General features: G+C 41.6%; 1 protein-coding gene across 2 annotated transcripts in view; it reads right to left on the minus strand.

Annotated features, from left to right (window-relative positions):
- Positions 1-24695, minus strand: part of scube1 (signal peptide, CUB domain, EGF-like 1) — a 120735-nt gene that overhangs the window by 84883 nt on the left and 11157 nt on the right. For both annotated transcript variants that reach the window (XM_084909492.1, XM_084909491.1), the window contains exons 3-4: positions 13689-13814; positions 107-241 (exon numbers count right to left, since the gene is read on the minus strand). In XM_084909492.1, the coding sequence (XP_084765618.1) occupies positions 107-241; positions 13689-13814 (261 nt within the window). The remainder of the gene's footprint in view (positions 1-106; positions 242-13688; positions 13815-24695) is intronic.

Genomic DNA, 24695 nt, shown 5'->3' on the forward strand with positions numbered 1-24695 from the left:
TCATATGAATTAGACTTGTTGCCTCACAGCAACAAAAAAGTGTTTTGTGTGCGGTCCACGGTGAGAGTTCACTGTGGACTGCACTCTTTCTCCACTGATGTCTTACCGTCAGAGCGGTGGATGCAGGTATGCTGGTTGTCACTGAGGAAGAAGCCCTCTGTGCACATACACTCATAGCTCCCCATGGTGTTAACACACACTTGCTGGCATCCACCGTTGTTGTCCAGACACTCATCCACATCTGTTTGGATGGAGAGATACAGAGAGAGAGAGACATAAAGGGAAGTGAGCAAGATGAAGTCGGCCACGGCAGCGTGCTGGAATAACAGCCCATTAGATTTCATAAATAAACTTGTGTCAGTGAGAGTTTATGTGCCGGGAAATGTCTGATGAGACGGATGACACCAGAGTCAGGAATGCGAGGGCCACACGCACACGTGCACACACAGACTGGGAGAAAGGGCAGGCACGCTGTCCTAAGGGGCCGACCCTGGCACAGCGGGCGGCCGAACCAAACTTCAGGCACTGTAAAAGGGGGTGACAGGGGTGTGTTGGTGTGAGTGTCTGCATTGTGTCGTTGCGTCTATATGTGTGTTAGTGCACACTGGTGGTGCACGAGTGTGTTTATAGGGCCCGACTGTGCTGCTGAAAGGCCAGTAAATTTCCAATGGGGCATGTTGATGGGCCTGAAGTGAACTGGAAACATGTAACACCCTTGACTGACTTTAAGAGGGATCAAACAGGGCCACCCCTGTGTGTGTGTGTGTGTGTGTGTGTGTGTGTGTGTGTGTGTGTGTGTGTGTGTGTGTGTGTGAGAGAGAGAGAGAGAGAGGGAGAGAGAGAGACTTTGCATTGTGTTTAGTCTGAGGTGGTGAAGTTGACGTACAGTGCAGACAGGTTACACAAACACGGGCAGAAGGAAGGACAGACAGACGAGAGGCGATGTCATACATGTTGGGAGACTGAGGGGATCAAACATGGAACTTTTCTTTCTGTTATAATTAGTGCTGTCAGTGGCAGTGCTGTTGCCCCGTGCGTGGGGCTGCACGGCGCTAACGCGTTAATGAGCTAACTGCGCTAATGCGTTGACGCTGTTAATGCGGTTATGGCGTTAACGTCATTTTAACGAGATTAACACTGACAGCACTAATTATAATTTGTCAAATATTTTCAGGTCTGGACTTAAAGTAAGCTAAATTAGACTGTTATTAGTGAACCTTGCTTTAAATATATATATATATATATATATATATATATATATATTTGCAGAATGTAGTTTAGCATTGTCCTGCTTAATAAAACAAGACTTGCCTCAGATGACAGTTAATACATTTAAGTTTATAATGTTTTCTACCTAGCTTACATAAATGGCAAGCAAAGCACACCATCTAACCTCATCTCAAAGCAAACAAGCCATCCACCCATATCCTTCTGCTTGTTAAAGGGCAAGAGACAGGGTACACCCAGGACAAGCTGCCTATCTTTCACTCACCAATTAACCAGACCCATCCATATCTTTGGACTCTGGGAGAAAGCCAGAGTACCATGACATGGAAGCTCCACACACACAAAAAGCCCCAGGCAGGAGCTGAGCCAAGGATCTTCTTGCTATGATGAAACAGTACTAACCACCACAGCACCTTCAAAACAGCCATATTTACTCCAATTCAGAAAGGAACACTTTGGAAAGTCTGTCATAACGAAAAGGAAAGCTGGTAATTATTTACACTTAGAAGAACCTTTCAGCTTTAGTAAAATGTTATTGAACACAGCACCTTAATTTCTAATGTCAGATAAGAGAGGGGTTCAGACAATAACTATCAAGAGACAGGTCCATAGGACCTTCACATATGCCTTCCACTGAATGAACGGATGTCTTTGTGAGTTCCTGTATATTAGCATGAGACCCGCTGCTCTGCACAAACGATATACTTCTGTTCAGTATCAAATGTAATACTCTGAGCATAGTGTGACCAGCCTGTCTGCTAGCATCTGAAACTGTGATTTTGCTAAGAGGTTTTTCCTCTTAGGTACAGGTAGGTCTTTCCTCTTGTCTCTTGCACTGTTTACTAAGGTCGCCCCCCACATGGTGTTAAAGAGAGAGGCTCTTCAGGGAACACAGAAAAACAAGAACAAGAAATGCACCAGACATGACACTCCTCTAGTTACAGAGCCCTATACTATGTTCATTTAAAGGGAGGCCATAAAAAAGAGTACATATGTGTAGTATATGGACCGCTGTGTTGGTGGGAAATCATTTATATAGTTTCCAGCTTCGAAAAAGCATTTGCAAACTGGAACTCTGTCTTTGTAGTAACTGCTTGAATTACATAAACAACACAATTAGGTCATTCTAAAGATGTATTATTGGGGTGGCTGTAGAGTTAGTCAGTGACTAATCGGAAAGGTGGTGGTTCGGTGCCTAGCTTCTCCGGTCTGCATGCCCTTCGGCAAGATCCTGACCTCGTGTTGCTCTCTGATGTATCCATTGGTGTTTAAATATCAGATAGAAAGTACATAGTACTCGAGCGGCTATTTTGTGTTTAGTTTGTGTGTGCATGACATCATATGATGTCAATGATATCATATCACTAACATCATCAAATGTCCTCATGGACTCCTGCTGTAGCAAGAGACTACCACAAGGTAGTTTTGACTAGTTTGGCAGGTGCTTATCTCTCTCTGAGCGTGCTAAACCACAAGATGCAATCACAAAGCTTAAACTGTGAAAAATTAAACTCCATAGACTCGACTAGACTTCAGACTTTTATTCTACTGACCTTAACTGCACTGCATTTTTATCAAATGTAGGCTACTGTAGATGGTGCATGAATGGGAGTCTAGACAAGCATTGTGTCCTGGCCTTATAAATGCATGAGCTTCCAGTAAATGCGTAAATAAAGTGGTTTAAGAATAGCACAGAAGTCACGTTGTCCTCGCTGAACCCTCAGCTTTGTTTTTATTGCACTTCCTAACACTATTTCAAGCAAATCTCATGGTTGTCATAATATGACTGGTTCATTTAGTTTTCAGGCTGGAGAGGGGGAGGGAGTGAGGACAGAGAAAGAAGAACTGAAGCTGTGTCCAAGGCTAAGTGATCTCTGCCAACATTTCTGCATGAACAAAGGCCAGTTCCAAAATGCACTCGTCTGTTTTGTTTGATTGCGCTTGTGTAAACTCGTGTAAAAGTTTGTTTGGACACAGTGACAATGTGCTTCTCACGTCAACTGAGAGGCTGAGGGAGGCAATTCAATTCTGAATTGCCTGAATATATGGTGCGAAATCACAACAGCTTCCTCAAGGTAATTAAGGCAAGGCTTAAAGCAAGGCAAGTGGGGTGAAAAACAAAATGGAAAAAGGCACGGAAAGGTAAGGGGGGGTAAAGCTTGTAATTCATAGTTGTGATACATTCATGGGGAAAAGAAAGTACGCTCTCATTCAGACAGCATTGAAAATATAAAAACCAGCGGGTACATAGTGGATCCTAAAATGATCTATTTGCCATCTATCAGCATCAATAGGGCTTTGGAGTTGACGTCACGCCGCAATGCATTATGGGAGCGAAGCGCCATTTTCGGGGTCTACGAATCAAAACAAACACTGTGTTGGAACGACGACTACAAGAAAGATGCTTAAAAGCAGCTCAAAAGAGAATGGACTGTATAGAGACCGATTGCGTCCAGAGGCGAAGCGGCGGTACTTGCAGAAAATAGCGTGCATTGGAAATGTGGACCCGTATGAAAGACGGCCGTGGAGTAGAAACCCTGAAGACCAACCGCTATTGACGTAGCCTGACATATTCTCGTACCTTATCTGTGGAGTCAGCGCGTACAAGTCGTCATTCAAACAAAGGTAAGTCAGCTCGAGTACTGCGAGTAAAATGCTTTTGATTTCCATCCGAACATTCACATTAGTGCAGCATAAATTCATTCATGAGGGGAAACTACAGTGAGAACATGTGGAGGCTGTTAGGTGGATAACATAGTGAGTTCAGTGCATTGATGAGACACTGTCCTGAAGGATTTAGTTATTCTTTATGGTTAAAGAAATTGCAATGATTTATTCATATTTATTATAAATAATCCTAATTACACATCTTGCTTCCATATTTGTATCTTGTGTCACTAAAAATACATTTTATTTTAATTTTATACATTGATTAATGACCTGCAGAATCTCCTTATCATATTAAGTGATTCATAATTGTCACTTTATGCTTTCTCCATCTCTAAAGTGATGACATCCTTGCATTACATACTTTAGGTTCATTTTCTGCAGGCAGGTTTCTGACAGAGAACAGGCAGATTTACACTATAACATGCAGCGTTCTATAGATGGATACAAAGAAATGAAAAATGACATGTATGTGCTAACTTTCTAAACACTTTGTTACATTTATGATAAAGTAGATAAAACACATTTGTGTCGGCCTTGGCTCATTAAAGTTCTGGTCTTTAAATTAACTTTGTGTGTGTTTCTGTGAGCATCACAGGGAAGGTTGAAGCCGCCCACTGCACCTGTAAGGCTGGAGTCGCGGAGACCTGCAGCCACGTCACTGCTCTTCTGTTTAATGTAGAAGCAACAGTGTTGATCTGTGGCACAAGGACTGTTACAGATGAACCTGCATACTGGGTTTTGCTGGGTAATGTGACCAAGATACAGCCAGAGGTTGGCCATAAGATAGACTTCTCCTCTTCAGCTGCCCAAAAAAAGGCTCTTGATCAAAACATACACAGACCATCCGTATTGAAAGGTAAAAGGAGCCGTCCTCAAAAAAGAAAAATCCCACCTGCTACTGTGGAGGAGTTGTCACCGCTATTGGATACTTTGCTGGAACACAGTAAAGCTGTGGGTTGTGGGAATGACCCATAATGTTTTATCTAGGGGTCAAGATTTGCCTGTTGTGCACTGCCATGTAAATAATTTGCATTTACTGAATATGTACTGACTGAGTCCCACTGTTCAAAAGTTGAATAAAGAAACAAACTAATTTTTGCCTCTTTTTTTTTTTTTTATTAAAACCACCTTATAGAACATCACATCCGTTACAGTGTAGAATCCATGTCATTTATAGTTTACAAATGACAAAATGTTTACATGAAATCATGACAGTGTTTACATGATATCACCCACTACTAACATTACTTTATTTACTGTATCTTTTGAAAAAAAAAAATACCGCTATTTATACAGCAAAAGACTTAAGAATATTTAACAGGAGCAGGTTTCATTTTCCCTGGTTTTATTATCACACTGTTCACCAAACACAGCAAACCTTCACCATCTTATCCAGAAGGGTCACCTCTTCACCCTCACATGGAAGAAGTAATCTGATTGGCATGGTGGTATGTTTGAAGCAGGTCCCTTGTGTAGCGCTGGAACCCAGTCACGATGTTTCATCCATTTCATAGGCTGGTTTGCTGCAATAATGCCAAATAATTAGCAACTCTAGAAACAGAAGGTAGTTCTGCAAAATCACTCAGTAGGATGTTTGTTCTAATTTGCTATGAGCTCAGAGCGCATCGAAAATAAAACTAATAGGCTGTAAACAGTGATATGAACATATTTAGAACTTACCGGAATGAAAATGTCTGGAGCACCAACAGATATTTGGAGATGGAAGAGAACTGGATATCAGCTCGTCTCACAGCTGCTATCCAGGCTACACGCCTTCGTTTGGTAACATCGATACACGAGCTGCCTCATGTTGCTTCCAGGTTGGGGAAGAATGAAAAGATAAACCATTTTCAAGCTTATTCTCTTGCCGGTCGTGCGATCGAACATTGCAGCCGACCACACAGCAAATACGAACCATGGCTGTTGTGTGTGCCTTCGCTCCCTTTTCACTTGCGCTAGACCCCCAAAATGGCGGATCGGGCCAAAATCCTTTCCACGCCCACCCCCGTGACATTACGCTCCAAAGCCCTATATATGTAACTGCTAATAATGTACGTCTTAAAATGTAAAGAAGAGATTGCGAGAAATACCGTTCAACTTGTAACATCCTAAGTTGCATTATTTGTCCACTAGAGGGCACTCTGCAGCTTCCTTCTTGGTAACACGTGTGGAATGCTACAAACGTAACAACCTGCTCATCTGAACAGTCAGGCAAAGCGTAAACAAGTAAATAAATAACTACACATAATAACCGTTAGAGAAATTTGTTCATGTTTTGCATATCTAAATCAATCAGTATTCTGATTTAGAATATTGGCTTTTAAAGTTTGAATTTATTGGCATCAGTCTTCCTATATCAGTCGGGCAAAAGCAAACCACATATTAACCAAAACACCTCAAACCAACAGTCGAGCACAATGAGGATGATTTTGCCTTGATTTGAAGAACGGGACATTTTACAATCCCGTTACTGAAACCTCTGTATACCAAAGTATTCTTAATGTGAAGCCAGCTAAAGCTGGGCCAAACCTTGATCATGAAACATGACAATAATCCCTCAATGAACTGAAGCAACATTGTAAAGAACAGTGGTCTGAAATTCCCCGGCAATGGTGTGAGAAGCTTCAAGTTAGTGCTACTAAAGGTGGTTCTACAAGCTAATGACTCATGCATTAAGGTGGTTAAGTCCCATTTAAGGTCACGAGAGAATAGCTCTTTGGTCTTTTTCGCTGTTTTTAATGTCGCTTTTCTAACAATCTGTTAATGCATATGATTCACATGTTTGTGTTCACTTGTCTGTTTGAAGATTGTATTACCGCATTTTCCGCGCTACAAGGCACACTAGAAATCCTTTAATTTTCTCAAAAATCGACAGTGCGCCTTATGTATGAATTCTGGTTGTGCTTACTGACCTCAAACCGATTTTATGTGCTACACAGCGCTCAGAAATCTGTAAGAAAATGTTTTAGTACGACTTTGCTAAGCTACGAAGCCGCACCGCTTGATGGATTGTTGGAGCGTTAAGGCTACTGTAGTCAGGAGCCTCGCGGAGTAATCTGGGTCCTAAACTCCGTCTCCTTCAGGTCCCAAAGTCAAACGAACACTGCAGCATCACTGAGAGTTAAAAACTGTCTACATTCTTTCATCTGTAATAAAATGATCAGCGTTGCTGCTTTACCGGGTCTTGTCCTCTAGCTCAGTTTTCAACTGGAGCCTCCTACTTCTCTTTCTCTTGTTGCTAGAGCAAAGAGAGTAGTACACACCACTGTACTCAGTGAACTGCCAACATTGAGTATCCTTTGCTCTTTTTTGCCCATTTATTAACAGAAAGTTCTATCCCCAGTTCTCAGCTGTACTATAACATGGTAGAAAATTAGCATTTTAAGAGGATAAAATAATACAGTGTTCTACTAGAACACAGGAGAGATGTTTACTGTTTCTAATATGAAATTTCCTGCTTATCTTTTCATAGGCTGGGTTTTCAGCTGAGCTGTAGAACCTGAATAACCAAATAGCAACTTTTACAGGTTTGCTGGCGACCTGTCCAGGGTGTTCCTGTCAGGGTCCTGGGTCTCCAGCGTTTTCAGTTCTTTGTGATCTTTGGATTATGTCAGGTTCATTTGTGATTTATTCCATGGTTCCTAGGTTTTGATCCCCTGCCCCTCACGTTTCTCTGTGCCTTCTGTTCTGTGTTTAATCTTCTCTGCCTGTATGTTCCCCTTGTGTTGTTGCCTTCTGTGTCTCCGTCTATATAGTGATGTGAGTTATTGTGCTTTGCTCCCACTCCTTGTGTTCCGTGTTTTCCTCTCCCCTTCGTGTATTTCTTCATGTTCTCTCACTCTCTCTCTCCAGGCTGTCCGTGTACTTCCTGTGTTACGTTTAAGGTCCACATCTTGGTGTCAGCGTTTCTAGTTTCGTGTCCTCCCTGTCCTGTCAAGTGTAATTGTTCTCAGCTGTGTTCCCTGTGTGCTTCCACTTCCCTCATTACCTTCTGTGTATTTATGTCAGAGTCTCCCTCTGTTCCGTGTCGCGTCGCCCCTCATGGCTGTGTTTCCTCGCGGTTCAGTTAGTCATTTCCCAGCTTGGTTTAGTTCTCTGTTTTCCCCGTTCTCCTGCAACAAAGCAGTGCTTTTGAGTTTATTCCTCGTGTCTCAGTGAGTTTGCGTTTGGGTCCAATCCCTGCCTGCACACAGCTGGAACATGACAGTTCCCAGGTCACTGGGATAGGCTTCAGCTCCCCTGCGACTCTGACAAGGATAAGCGCAAGAGAATGGGTTCATCTCACCAATGGGGTATCTTCCAAAGTCTTTTTATTCTCTTTTGCTGGGCAATATGTGCACTGTTAAACTTCTGGATGCCCAGAAAGACTTTCACAACCCAGCCTTATAAATGACTATGTACAAGTACTTTTTTACTGTGGTGCATTTCTGTGTCTTATCTGTTGGTGCAGATATTCCACCAACAGCATCTCTTCCATACATTGGAAGTTGCATGCAAGTTTGTCAAATTTCAGCTTGACCCCTCCTTTCCCCGTGCTGACCTTGTCTTTTACATGTTGGACTGCTCTGTGACACACTGTCTCTGATGACTCTCCCACTGTGCAGTCACCTCTCAGATCTCCACATGAAATAAAAAGAACTTGTTGGAACAAAAATAAACTGAAGCGAGAGCGCCAGACATTCACAGAGGGCACCGAACCATCGACACATTGAGGCCAGCTGCGCCTAAGCCAAAGCCAAATAAATAAAGTCAAAATCAAAAGAAGAAAGGAGCTGAACAGGATCACTCTTTAATCAGAACAAAATTAAGCAATCTTAAATCAATTAGAGCTCGACTCGTTGACACGGTGCATCTGGAAGACGATGGAGAGACTTCCTGCAGACTCGCACACGTCTTTTGCCCTTTTTCTTTTTTCTTGGCTCACTTTTTCAAAGTGCAGTTTGTCATCCCAGGCTTCTTCAAAACACCACAAGTTTCTGAGGTTTCTGAATGTCATTCTTTGGGTCTATTAAAAACCACGAGTCGTTATTGTTTTCCACAGGCAGGCCCGGAGAGTGTGAGAAAAATGAGAAATAAATTGAGAGTGAACTTTGAAACAAACAAGCTGGATAAAAATGTGTTTTCATATTATTCTGTTGCCCTGTGATGGTGACCAAACACCGCAGTCAACTTACCACTTCCCCGTGAGCTTTGATCATCGGCAACCTCTCCTGCTGCGAAACCACACAACCTGAACCCGAAGCTGATCGGACCTGAAGACATATGTGTCGCAGGAATCGACATTATTCGCCAAGCTATGATTAATGAGTCAGAAAGCAGAGCAGTGCCTGTTAGCGACTCTTTCACCAGTCATGGAAGACATATGACTTTAATTTACAACATCTTTGCACTTATCACAGCTGATTCAACAGCACTGACATACGATGTTATGACAACTTGTAATATGAGAGCCAAGACACTATCTGTCTATGAATCAATAGTGTTCATATACAAGACGAGTGTGCAACAGTGCTGTGCAACACATTTTCTATACAGTAAATGTGCTGAATGAGACACTGGAGAGTGAGACATTATAACAAATACTGTCGTTCTGGTTGATGGGCAGCACGAAGAACAAGACTGGAGCTCGGCTTAAACTGCAGTTTGATGTTAGGCCAACACGTCACTCTCCGAAAGTTCTGTTTATAGGGTTACCATCCATCACAGGGCACTATTTATCTCTTTAGCTAGCGACGACAGTAAACACGAAGCATCAGAGAGTCTCCATGAGTCAATACACAGGAACATAAACTGCAGTGTCATATATCTTCTCAAAGTGGGCTTAATGTAGATGGATTCTATGTAACACACATCATATCTGAAGTATAAGCTAATCTTCTGGATCTTCTGTGGCCAAACAATGCTGTTCCCTTTTGGTTTTATGAGTTTTCAAATGGAAAATTCAAGGACCGCATTCCCAAATGAGATATTGTCCCACATTTGCAAAAACATCTGGGATCAGAGTAAGCCACATATCACAGGGCTACTACTAAACATGTGAGTAATCCCAACACCTTTGCCCACAAACTGACTGGATTTGTCTCGTTTGAATTCCTTGTTTTCAGCTGAAGTTCAACAGAGGTCATACAGAAATGGCAAAACCACCAGGTGGGTAAAATAAATGGCAGCAGCCCAAAACAACATCATTCCATCTTGCAAATTTAGGAAATTATTTTCTGTTTCATGTTTAATTGCTGAAGACGCGTCTAATTCTATAAATATACCAGTACCAGACCACAGTAGATACCATTTATTGTTAAATTGTTTTTTAATGAGCAAACCGTTTATAGAAACAATTAAGACATAAAAGATCTAAGAACAATTTTATAGTAAGTTATACACTTAATTTACTGTAATCACATTACAAATGACAGATCATTGGAAAGGCACACAAACTGTAGATTAGGAAATCCATTTGACATTTTTATATTCTGTGTAGCAATGGTGACATCACCACAAAGGACATAACACTGCATTAAAAATAAACTAACTTCACTGCAACCTTCACATTTCTGAAGGTCTTGCCTCTCGTCCATACATTTAACCCCAACGGTCGAAAATGTTCCAATTCAGAGAAACATTTTCATGGGCGTGACAGGTTTCTTTGGTTTCTCCATTTAAAAACAACAAACCTTTACCATCGATCACGTCCCCCACTGAGCCACTTCAGGGTGCCGCAGTAGTTTCCTAATTTATTTTCACTTTGTACGCGTCTGGCAGGGAGACAAATACTGTCATTACACACCTTTGGGGTCATTTGTATATCATGGTGTTTGGGATCGCTATTGCCCAAACATCAAAGTCCTGGTGAATGATGGGACGCGCTGAATATTTCTGTTTGTCTGTCTCAGTTGTTTTCTCTTTGCTAAAGATGTGGAACAGCGTCACGTGAAAATGGGTCTGCATTTTGAAAATATGACTTTTAGTTTAAACAGTGTTTGTGTAGTAATGCTATATTTGCTTCTTCAACGAACAGAAGAACATTTCCTTATCCTCCTTTTAGTTGTAACAGGTGGCAACATGAGGGAGCAGATGAGTAAACAATTAACAAACTCTCTCTCTACAGATTTATACCTAAATGCAGAGAATGCCTTTTATTGTCACTATACATGTGTACAGTGAGACACAGAGATACAGAGATCTCCTACTCAGTGCAGACATGGGCTGAGGTGCACAGTTCTACAGCACATATGAACAGTGTTCAGAAATATCAAATGTACAAATATACAAAAGAAAAAACCTAGATACATACCTTTAAATAAAGGCATGTATTCAGGTATACTTATAGCTGTTAGCATAGCTGTTTCTGTTCACATTTGTAGCTGCTGTGTAATAAGACAAAGGTCAGCAAACAGAAAGATTTAGAAACATGCTAAAAACTTGAGAGAGAAAGATGGGAGGATAAAAAGAGAATGTCACAGATCAACAGAGGAAGCACTGGGCGAAAAGATGGAGGTAAAGAAAAACTCAAATAACAGAGTGAGAGAGGACTGTGAGGCAGAGATACTGGTCACCACCAGAGAACATGCTTTCAAAATAAAGGCATGGAATATTTATGAACAGGAGAATAAAAAGAGGGAAAATGGCTAATCAACAAGAACAGAGAACTGAATGACAAATGCCAAAATACAGAGAAAAAGGACAGGAATGCAGAAATTAGGAAAGGCAAACAAGTAGCTGGTAGCGGTCTGGCTGTGATCACACACATCTTGCATCTGATTTCACACTTTACTGCCTCGTTTGAACTCAGTAACCTGGTTTTAATTAGCAGCAGTTCATAACAGCCAATTTCAGTCACCATCTAATAAAACAAGTCTCACACTGATTTCCTGTCACTGGGCTGCAAAGAGCGACCGATGACAGTTCCCACAGCAGTCAGTTGGTATCACTTGAATTAGTGGCACAAACACGTGCGGTGAAATGCCACGAACCACATGCCCTCTTTTTAAGGACGACGCAACGGCTAACCAAGCTAGCGGCACAGGATGACAAGCCAGCAGAAAATAAACAACACAAAACACAGCAACACATAATTATGGTGACAGCTTCCCACCAACCCACTGCTCCACATGTAAAACTGGCATGTTCTCAGGGAAAATCTCTTTAACAAGCAGGGTTACATTTTTATAGCTGCTGCCATTATGTCTCTCTCAGCCCAGTCACATTTAACACGTTTCAAAAGAGTTCAAGTCTAAAACCCGAAGAAACTCGTGAGAATCGATTGAAATGCAGTTCCTTTAATGACCACTAGATGCTGACTTACAATGAATTAAAAGGCCAGAATAGCTCGTGCAAGCACAGCGCGCCCTCTTAGTGTTAAATAACAAGACAATGAGGGGAGAAAAACAATGAAAACTTGGAAAGGTGTAAAGTTCTGTAGTGTGAACAAGTGCAGGCTGCACCAGCACTGTCTGGGAAATCAGTTAGTTGAATGAAAGTACTGCATTTAACTGCATAAACATTTAATATTTACAATTGATAGAGCTGGTCGTCAGAGACAGCCACACAGTGAGTATAGAGTATGATCTGAGCTAACTCCGACAACTTACAGACATATGATAGATGTGGGTGATCACAAACACTACAAAACAAACCAGGAAGTCAACTGAAGCATCAACCTTTCATCATAAGGCTGTTTTGTTCTTAGTTTTTGAAAATTGATCAACTTTCCTCTCTTTAATAAAAAAGGAGAAGAACTAAACTAATTACATTTAAAATATTTAGCAGGGAGTTATTATTAATAGAAAAAAAAGTGTGTCGTGTGTTTGGTAGTGCAGTCAATGTTAAGAATGTAGCTCAATAGACAGTGTAGTTAATAACGCCTTTGACCATGTTTGTGCATGAAATTAAATTCTAATGGCAAACCTTCAACTTTAGCTTTAACTCTGCTCTATATCAGCTGTCTGAAAGTCATTCCGGTGAATCCACAATTCAGCAGCTAGTCTCCACTGGCAGCTGCTGCCTTAGCAATCAATCTCTCACCTAGTCTCTCTAAAAGTTTAAAGAATGAGTTACAACACTTTCAAATGCCAAACATATCCCAGCAAAGACACACGAGCATCTGGAACGACTGTTCTTATGTTTCTGACGTTACTTTGTGGTCGTCAGTCAGCAGCACAGGACCGATGAGATAAAGTGTGTTTGAGCACATCCACGCAGTCCTGCATGTTACACGGGGCAGGAGAAAAAACACAGAAGTCTAGCTGACTGCAAGTGGATAACAGAGCACTCGGCCTAAATGGTCTGATCTGTCAGTACTAAAGCACAGCCAGATATCTGCAGGAGAACTCTTCAACCCTGAGCGCCTCCCTGCAGTACACAGAAAAGAGCATAAAACAGCACAAATCATGGAAACCCTCCAACTGATGACAGAGCGACTATGCGAGCAAGGCATCCTGAGCCAGACAGGTTTAATAGGTACAAGGACAAAAGTACACACACTTAAACGCACATACTCGTTTTTATATCTTAGTGGGGACATCTCATTGACATAGCCGCTTACCCAAACGCTAACCACCAGAAATGAATGTCTAAAGCTAATGTCTATGTCTAAACATGTACACACACACACACAGATATATAGATTACCCATCATCACTAAATGTGCACACAGTATGCAGACACATGCAAAATACTCAAGATGTTCTCATTTTGAACAAAGCTTAGTTATTTTGAAAAACACTACAAATGTCATTGAGGTTTGTATAAGAGATGCACATGAAGGGGAATAATGCATTGAAAAATTGAGTTACCCAGACAGTTGTGTCCATCGTGGGCCAGCATGAATCCATCGTAGCACATGCACCTGTAGTTGCCTGGTATGTTGATGCATTCGTGGACACAGCCCCCATTGTAGTCATTCTCACATTCGTCCATATCTGATGAAGACCAGAGGGCAAAGGTTAGTAATCATGCCGGCCTAAATGATGTCAAATGAATTACAGAGCTGACGTAGCAGTTGAGTCATTAAAGCCCAGTTTCAGCGGTGTAGGCAGTCACTCTTAATTGAAGTAAATTGAGAATAAACCTTTTTTTTTCTATATACTGTAAAAGTAAACGTGAAAATGACCACTTTAATGAACTAAATATTGCTGTTTGAGGGGAAATGCAGAGGGTATTTTTATTAGCACTGTGAGTCAAGTTTCAAATTTGCTTTCCATTTGGTAGCTCTGATCAATGCCTCAATGCACTCTGTGTACTTAAAATCTAATAAGCTTTGTGAGTGGGCTCTCGCTCACTGCCACACCTCTTCACACAGTCTGGATGAAACTGGAACCCTTGAAACCTGAAGACTGAATCAAGTCTGTGCATCGGCCACAGATGCTAAATAAAGTTACAGGTAACAGTATTGTATGTAAATATGTTAAAGGTGCTATGCATAGGAATATGAAGTGATGCTTCTGAGTGCCTTTACAATTTCACCATCACTGCCCTGAGTGGATTTCCTTGGCGTGACATATCAAGTGTTCAGCTTGAGTAAAATTGTCTCGGACAGAAACAAATGAGAGTAAGGACACCAAAACAACTGACAATGACAGCAAACACACATTAGAGAGGCACTCTAATGTGTGTTGTTTGATACAGTGATTAAAACGACACACACACGTCACCATATTAGGAAAAAAAACCCTGTTAAAAGTCTGTTCCTGCTGGTTTCTTAGGTAGCAGGAAATCCATCAACCCTGATGAGTGCCATCCTTCGAGAGTAACCCCTGAAACATCACAGTACAGCTCAGGAAGGGAGTAGTTGGTTGGGGGATGTCAGTGAGTGTTTATTCATCTGGGGATAACCACCCACCTCCATGCTGAGCCAGCAGAGGTTTTCATCGGAGCAGCTTGCAAGTGGTTGCCATGCAGAGCCACTTAAACAAACAGTCCTCCCCCTCCGTGTGAACAGCAGGAGATCTGCCGTGCAGTAGAGGAAGACCTAAGCCCAGGTCCTCCTGCTCTGTCTGTGCGACGGCTGATACAGCACAGGTATACGTGCACTCTGATTCAGGCTGACGTCTGTGCACCTTCTCTTCCTTGAGCCAAGTAGGATGCCACCTGGATGGGTTAGTCAAAGTCATGTGCAGCCTTTCATTCTTCTTTCCTGGCTTCCTGTGTCCCAAACTCTCTCCCTGTTTATCTCGTCTCATTTTACTCTGCTCCACACATCTGCTGTATTATCTGCCTGTCTATCTGCCTACAGTTCATCTGACAGGTTGCATACTTGAAAACAATTTAAGAGTAAATTCACTGGAAAGAACCTCATCTGTGCACCTTGCCCGATGGCCTGATGACTCAATGAAAAGAGTTTTGTGCAACTCTGAGCTAGAACTCTGTGAGCTGTGAGTGACGCAGTATTTGTTATCTCCTGTTTTCCACAGATGAGGAGTAAGAGACATACTAAACCCTTTAGTCCTTTACTTCCGTGGCTAAAACAGATCTCCAGAGACTCTTGCAACAGTCTCGCATATGAGTGCAGTCAGCAACAGCACACAGTGATAGTTGACATGCAGTGACGTGGAACTGGCAACACGACACATTACAGTAAATCAGACAGATGCACCTAAAAACGTCCACATTTATCCTGCATGCAGGAAATGCTGTACATGTGCATTTTCACAAGTAAAACAAAGAAGGACAAATCGTAAAAATGAAACCCTCAGCCATTCACTTCCTTTCACAAGAGTGATGTTGTGATGTTGGCTCAAGCGATCGCTTTGAAGAGTCAGACAGACATAAACATAAAGGATCCTCATCAGAGAGGTTTTACTTAATGGTTTGAAAACAATTATGACTGCCACGATCTCCACCATGAAGCATCACAGACATGTTTACTGGAAGCCAATTATGCAGACTAACACACACAAGGGCATTTTAATTCACTTTGTTTGATCTCTGACAAAACAAGCCCATATTGTGTGTAGGTCATGGACCGCTCCAATGTGATTGTGATTATATGAGAAGATTAATATCACTGCCTAACATTCAATCCTGTTATATGAAAAGGTAACCAGAGCCCTGTTTAAAAACTTTAAAGTGACCAAAGTACTTTAATTGAGCTACACGTGAGCACCAACAGATTGAGTTCATTTTAAAATGAAAGAAAATGTAACAAAAAAATGGGGAAAAAAATCACTCATTTAAAGAGCATGAGCTTTGTGTATACAAGCTCCTTACAGCCATCACTGGCTCATCCTAAAAGGCATTTGCAACTAATTACGCTGAGCTTGAATGGGCGTCTGTTTGGGGAAAGGTTGTTTGGACACTTTGCTGTGCTGCCAGCTCAGATGGTGTGGTTCAACACGATGTGGCACCTCCTTTGTTGTCTGCTTTTCATCTGTCAGAGACAAAGGGGAAGGTAAGGGCTACAACTAACGTTGCATATAGGGAGAAACAGCCTCGGCGCTGCGTGTGAGTGAAAAGCTGTGGGTGATTAATTGGTGTCTGTACTGTTTCAAACAGCCGGACCGAGTCTGTATCGTGGATTATGTTAAGATGGCCATATTTGAATACACGTCTTTGTGGGCTTTTAAAAGCGCAGTATGCAATATCTGATGGGCATAATGACAGAAAGTAAAGTGGGAGCAGGAGCTGCAATCGTTTCTGATTCACTCTTGTTGATAATTAAGGTTGAGTTTATGTTTCCAATCTAGTTAAATAGATGCAAATAATGCAGAACATCATGCACAATGCTAGCTTACCATTATAATTGAGTCAACTACAGATGCAGATACTGTTGATAATGCTATGCTGACAGGTGTGGGGGAGCCCGGGACTCGTACCTGCTGCCAAACTGAGCTTACTAAAGATGTACTAGAAACACTACAAACGCTCACAAAGCAGTGTACACAAGTGGGTAAAATAAATAACAGCATCAAGCGCCATAATAGCCAATAAAAAGATACAATAAGACATAATATTATAATAAGACAGGTAGTTTTAAAATGCATAAATAATAAATAAATAAACATTTTCAACACTAAGCTTGTTTAAACAATTAACTTTTCAGCTATTTTTTTAAAGAATCTACAGAGTCAGCAAAATGTAAAATGTTCCACAGCCTTGGTGTTGCAGACAGAAGGGATCTGTTCCCTGTACTCTTTAGTCTCGTACGGGGAACAACTAACAAATTCTGAGCCTGTGAATGAAGAAGCAGTAGCAGTGTATTTTGTAAGAAGCTGAGATAATCTGGAGCCTAGTGCTCTAATTAACACAATATGTGAGTCGAAGTGCAGAAAAGAATCAAATATTTAATTCAATTCAATTTAGTTTTATTTATACAGCACCAAATCACAACAACAGCCATTTCAAGGTGCTTTATATTGTAATGTAGACCCTACAATAACACACACAGAAAACCCCAGCAATCACACGACCCCCTATGAGCAAGCACTTTGGCGACAGTGGGAAGGAAAATCTCCCTTTTAACAGGAAGAAACCTCCAGCAGAACCAGGCTCAGGGAGGGGCGGGGCCATCTGCTGTGATTGGTTGGGAAGGAAGACAGGATTTATATAACAAGATTTCAAATGCAGGACTTAGCAGGCTTGCAAAAAGACGCAAGAGCCCGACTGTAACTCAGGAGGAGCAATAATCGCAGTCTTGTTGGTATTTTAAAAAAAGGTAATTGTTGGGTTTCTTTAGTAACCTGAGTCAAGCAGTGGCCGTAGACATGAGGGTTAGAAGACATATGCAGCTGAATATCATCGGCATTAAAATGATAAGGAATGCCATTAAAAGATAGAAGAATGCTAGCTAAAGGAAGCATGTAAGAAGACATCAAAGGATGCACTGAGATCAAGCAGAATGATTATAGATTATAGAACAACTCTCTGCATCAGACGCCAATGTAGGACCAAAGCTGGTGCGAGTCCCAGACAGGACAGACGGTTAATATGTCTAAGGAGCATGATAAAGGTTTCATTTTAGATTTCAAGTCCATCACCTTGGCCCTGCGACAGACTGGCGACCTGTCCAGGGTGTACCCGCCTCTCGCCCTATGACAGCTGGGATAGGCTCCAGCACCCCCCGCGACCCTGGAAAGGATAAGCGGAAGCGAATGGATGGATGGATGGAAGTCCATCACCTTATTTACAAACTGATTAAGAAATGTGTTAAAAGCATCATCAGCATGTAACACAGCATGCTGAGTTGTAGAAGAAACACCTTTGATAGTATCATATAAATCCTTGGATTATTCTTATGACAATTTATGCGATTGTGGAAATAAAAGTATCTAGCCTCTTTCATGCATCATTATAGGAGTGAAGGCCGTGAGTTTGATTATTTAACCAGAGTGAGTGGAAACTGACAGCTGGATCGTTTGTAAGAAGTTAACAAGGAGCTCGACATTATCAAAAAAAGTTGTAAAATTGAAAAGAGAAGAAAACAGTTATCGATAAAGTGGCTGCGCTAAAGACAAACTTCAGAAAAAGACTCTGAGATACAGGAAACATTAAAGGAGACTGACTTATGGTCACTGAGAACAACTTCACTTATGTTCAAACGGTCAATAGTAACACCACGAGTGAAGACAGAGTCCAAAGTATGACTGGCAACATCACTACCCCCAGATACATGCTGAACAAAGTTCAGAGTCCATGATGCTCAGGAACTCCTCAGTACTCTCTGATGTATGTTAAAGTTCACTTTTTACTGTTTAGTCTTTTTCTTTATAATCATATGGGGGGCATATGTCAGAGGTACGTTTTAGAAAAACCAGCACAGCTATTTACAATAAAAATTCAGAACTTGACAGTCTTGACACATTTAGAGTCTCACAAAAAATGCTTTTCCATGAACATCAGTCAAAAAACAAAGAAACTGTTTTACCAAACTAACAGATATATTATATTTTTATTTTATTGTTTTGCTTAGCCACAGAAACCCATGCTAATGCCGAGGAGGCTTGGAACTCTGCAGTTATTGCAGTCAGCACTCGGCCACCTGTGACTGCACGCGGTCAGGGATGCTGGTTTAGCTCAGTGGGTGAGCAGGTGACCATATGCTGTATGGCTGGACAGCAGTAGGCCCAGGTTTGAGTCTGACCTGCAGCCCTTTGCTGCATATGTTCCCTCGTCTATCTGCACTGTCTGTATCCATAAAAGGCCAAAAAAAGAAAAACTGTGTGTGCTGTGATTCCTAAACACTTCCTTTCTGTCTCACCAAGATGCTTAAACTGGTCTATAATATAAAATCATATATACACATTAGTGTAATTTGAGTTAGTGCTGAACCATGCTTGTCATCGTGGTAATAATCAGTGGGCTACAAGAGGCAGTGGTTCAGTTCATAGAATAAACACACATACTGAGACAGTATGAAGAAATGCCAGCTAGTAGCAATGAACAATAGAAAAGTGTGCAAGTAAACAAAAGTCAAGCCACAGTCGCTTTTGTGACTCTTTTTGCTCCCTGTGGGCAGCTGTGGCTCAGGTGGAAGAGCAGATTATCAGCCAATTAGAAGGTCAGTGGATCAGTCCCGGACTCCTTTGGTTGAAGCATCTTTGGGCACAGAACTCGGATTTCCCCCCAATGCGTCGATTGGAATGTGAGTGTGTGTACAACTGTTAGAAAGCACTTAGGCACAGATAAAAGCACTGTATGATTGTGTGTGATTGAGTGAATGAGACTTGCAGCAGAGAGCTCTGAGTGCTCAGTTGGCACTCAAAGGTGGGATGTAAGTGCCAGTCCATTTGTCAGTTACACAACTGAATCATATGTTCAAAACAAGCTCCTTCAGTTTGCCACATTCAACAAAGAAGCATCAAAGAGACGAGCAGTCTGTGCTCATGTTTTCCTGGAACAAACTATTTGAAACAATGGATGCACAACAGTCCACACAATTCAACTAATTCGTGGCAACTTTTCTGAACTTCTGCTTATTGCGTAAGCATTAAGTGCTCATATGTTTGTTTGACAGAGAGATTAGAGGGAGGTGGGGAGCTGTGTAGAAGGAGGAGGAAGGCATTTCACTGGATCTACTTTGCCTCAAACAGTGCCACTTCCTGCCCCTGAGCTGTTGCTGACATCTGACAGCAGTGCCCCAACACTGACTCAGTGGCTGCTGCTTCCGCTCACATGCACGCCTTTTCTAATTACTAGAGAAATGTTTATGCTCCACGTCTCATCAAGTGAATTAGGCGCCTTTGCTGATGGACCTACACCCCCACTCCCACACTGGAATTATATTCTGAAGGGCACAGGGAGTAAATGAGAAAGGGGGAGGATGCAGCTTTCCTTTCAGGTAGGATACTGGCTTCTGAAGGTTTCTAGTGTCTGGATTCTAAGTTGAATAATTACATGCTCTGTTTACTGAATACTAATGCTATTTTTATGGCAGGAATTAATAAATACGTAAATCAGAGGTTACTGTACTTCAGAATGTATTTTTCTGATAACTTTTTATTTTTACTTCCTACATTTTAACACAAACATGTATAAATGGACGGGTTGTTATATAGTGCTCTTCTACTCTGAGCACTTAAAGCACTTACACAACTTGCCTCTTTTGCTATCTAACACTCAGGTGGATGCGTGGGAGTATATTGCCCGAGCAACTTGGGATTAGTATCATGCCCAAAGATATTTGGTATGCAGACTGGCTGCTCCAGTGTCCATACCAAACATCAGTAACCTTGTAATGCTCCTGAGCTATAGCCACCCCAGTCTGTGGGTTCTCCTCCCTACATTTTCAAAACACATTCACTACTTTAGGTTTCATTGAAATTTTAATTTCACAGCACTGCACACCTTCAAATGTCCTAAATAGAGGGAACAATAGCACATAAAAGACAGTCTTATTGGTGTATCCATCACTGTGGCATACAAAGTAATAGTTGCAGTTTTACACACGTCTCTGCAGTTTCTCTCGTCCTGTGATTCCCTCAAACTCCAATCCCCACACCATCAAAATAAAAAATACAAACAGCAAAAAATTTAAAAGAAAAAAATAAAAAGAATTAACCATAAAAAAGAAGGATGTAACACCGGACATACCGGACATTTGCCCGGTGGGCCGATGGTGATTTTTCGTTTTTATGGGCCAATGATTTTTATTTATTTATTTTTTTATGACAGTATAAACAATGAAAGGTGGTGGATTGGCTAGATGCTGGCTGATGTGTAAAAATAACTCAGTTGTTTGGTGGTGGCATCACGGAGCTTCCACAGAGGCCAGCAGGTGGATGAGGGAAGGGGAGGCAGGAGGAGCAGAGACCCGAGGCGGCCGCCGGTCCGAGTGTCAGGTGAACTGAACTTCAGGTAAGAAGTTATGACCTGCAGTCTATCTGGGTCAGATATAAACCAAGCCTCGCCTCTGTCAGTGCGCCCCAGGGTGGCTGTGGCTACAACGTAGCTGCCATCACCAGTGTGTGAATGTGTGTGCGAATGGGTGGATGACTGGACGTGTAAAGTGCTCTGGGGTCCTTAGGGACTAGTAAAGCGCTGTACAAATACAGGCCATTAACCTTTTTTTTTTTCAAGTTTAGGTGTAGTTTATTTTCGCTGTGCTGAGTTTTTACTGTCAGTTACAATAACTCGTACTGCGTACTAGCTAGCAGTTTCTACAGCTGGGTGGGTGCTATGATGTTACTGATGTTGAACTTTATTTTATTCATAAGGTTAGTTAGTAGAGTTGCCAACCGTCCCCTAAAAAACGGAATTGTCTCGCATTCAGAGAAAATATTACGCGTTTCGTGTTGAGGTGAAAAGAAACACAGTTTGTCCCGTACTTCAGCTAGGATGGAAAAAGACACAAAGGTGGAGTTATTCTGTGTCTTTGCACTGTCAGCTGCCTCTTCTTCTCTACTTCAATCATGAAACTGATCAATGATCAGCTGATCGGCTTTTCTCTCTTGTTTATCGCCCACTTTGCGCCAGAAAGAGGAAACCAGCGGATGTCGCGCTAAACAACAGCAGCACGTTTAAGCTTGATCAGCTGTTGTTAGAATTTATTTAATATTAATTTCTACTATCAGCTGATGTTTGCTGGAGCTGGTCATGATATCGGTTTGGTTATGTGGTGAGAGGGAAACATGAAGATGAAACCAGGAGACGTCCTTACTGGATCATCAGAGCTGAACAGGTGATGGAGAAACAGGTTTACCTTTTAGGTGACATGAATGAGTTGAAGGGAAGTTATGAACTGTTTCTGAGAGACAAATAACACCAGGATCCTTTTCTAAGTAGCTGACAGCTGGTAACTGTGCAGGGGCGGGTCTAGCAAAGTTTTGCCAGGTGGCCAGGTAGGGCATTAACAGGGAGAGGGGGGCACAAAGAAATACTTTCTTATTCTCATTTAAAATGTCTCGCTTTTATTAAATAATTATCTGAATCTTACAACCAAAGTTTTTATCTGATGTAAAATGTATAGAAATCATACATAAACCAACAAGACTGTACATCACTGTCACAACAGCGTCTGTTTTCATTCAAAGGCTTTATGGCTTATCCTATAATACCTGGGGGGCCGGTCTCTTGTCAAAATGCCCGGGCCGATTTTTTGTCCCAGTCCAGCCCTGTCTCAACCACAACAAAGAGTAAATGAATTAAATGTGTACTATTAAACATTAGGTCTCTCTCCTCTCAGTTCTTTTTAGTAAATACTTTAAAAACTAATCAACACATTCAGTTACTGTGCCCTACAGAAACTTGGCTACAGCAGGATGAATACGTTAGTTTAAATGAAACAACACCACCGAGTCATACAAACAGTCAGAATCCTTGAAACCCAGGCCAAGGAGGAGGAGTGGCAGCAATCTTTCACTCCAGCCTATTAATCAACTAAAGACCCTGGAAAAGCTCTAACTCATTGAAAGCCTGGCTCGCTGTCATGTGGACCCTAACCAGAAAGGTCACAAACAAGTTTTAGTTCTAATCTATCATCCTCCTGGCCTTAATCAGAATTTCTGTCTGATTTCTCAGACTTTTTAACTTAGTGCTGAGTTCAGATAAAAGAACAGTTGAAAAGCTTTCAGTTTATCAGAAATGCTGCAGAAGGAGCACTAACTTAACAGGAGTGACCATATAAGCTTCTTTTAACTGACTCTGTGTTGAATTAAATTATTTTATTTTCATACAAAATCAGGTCCCATCAGGGTACTTCACTTTCAGACTGCAGGCTCTGTTGTGGTTCCTGGACTTTCCAACAGTAGGATGGTAGACAAAGCTCTCTGCTGTCAGGCCAATCTTTTTTTAGGTTTAGGACCAGAAAAAATAAATAAATAAAGAAGCTCTCACTACCACTGCTTACAGAATAGTAACCCTCAATAAGTTTACCTGTGCTTTTATTGTAACTGTACATTCTTCAGCCATCATATTAAAACCACCTGGATTATGTATACCACACTTCTGTAGGTACTTTGTGTTACTTACAGTACTGTGTGAGCCCAGCTTGTTCCTCTAAAATAGCTCGGATTCATCAGAAGACAGGCGTTTCTCCTGGTGTCGGAATTTTCCACATCTTCTAATACGGCAAACAAATGTCAATAACAGCTGGCCACAACCAGACCAACAAAACAACTTTAAGGGAATTTACCACCAGGCCCAAAACAAACAGTACAGTTAGCAACAAGCCTGTGAAGACAGTCATTAGTGGAAGCCAAACAGACCCTCGGTCACACAAGCCTAGTGCCTGACAACCTCCGATGGCTAGAGGAAAATGTATAATGTGGTGTCTGGCTGTCGCCTGGGGAAATCAGCAAATCAGCAACGAGAGTGCTGCCCCCAAAAACCTCGTGATTGTTTTGGTCACTCACAGACTGCTGCAGTCACTTCTCTACAAACACAATTTACTCTCCAAGTTGTAGTGAATCTTCACAACTTCACACAACATGCGAGAGCATTTTCATCTTCAAAGTAAACATTTGTCTTCCAAGTAAAAGTTGTGTAACACAAAACACACATTTCAAAGGCACAACTTTTCCTTTAAAGTCAAAGAGTCACCGTTAGCGTCACACAGTTCCATTGTTTGTTTGCAAGTAGCTGGCAGATAAGTCAGCGTGATATATGCAAACTTATGGTTAGTGTCACGTGTTTTATCACAGCTTGCTTATTGTAAGTCTGAATCTTCTTTTAGACTTCTACTTCCCAGTTGAGGACCAAAAACAAAGAGGCATGAATGTATTACAACAGTATAGCGAGCAATCATGTAGTAAACTGCGACATCCCAAACAGTTACCAGTTACCATATCATATGGAGGATGTATTTAGTGGACATCTGATTGACAACTGCTCTAAAACCAACTAAAGTCTTTACCGCTACATACTGATTTAGGTTTTCATCCCCCAAAATGAATGCGAGCTTATCCATGAGTCTGGGTGACAGGGAAAATGAAACATAAAGTTTGTACTTTGTTTGGAAACCATAACATGTCACAGTCTATCGCTCAGGCTGAGACTGTGGTTGGATACAGAGCCACAAAGCAGCTGTGTGGTTGCCAAGTCAAGACCGCTTATGTCATCGGGGCTTTGTCTTTCAACTCTGTATAGAGTGAGATGGACTGAAGGCTAAAGCCGGTAACAGTCTGTGTGGAATTTCTTTCCTCCTTCTGCACTTTTTCTGAGTGGCATTACTAATTGCCAAGAAGCAGGCTGTAGATGTTGCCTTAAGGCCTCGTTATCTATATATAAAACTGGAGCCTCGGTGAATCTGACCTGCTCCACTCAGAGTGTGCAAGGAAGTGTCAGAAAGACAGACAAGCGAGAGCGGGAGGTGCAGCAACACAATCAGCGATGGATTTCTGTGAGTGTGTGAGCTGAGTTATATCATCTAT

The sequence above is a fragment of the Perissodus microlepis genome, chromosome 17 (genome assembly GCF_051167445.1).
Source record: "Perissodus microlepis isolate ML-2025 ecotype Zambia chromosome 17, ASM5116744v1, whole genome shotgun sequence".
NCBI classification, from domain to species: Eukaryota; Metazoa; Chordata; class Actinopteri; order Cichliformes; family Cichlidae; genus Perissodus; species Perissodus microlepis.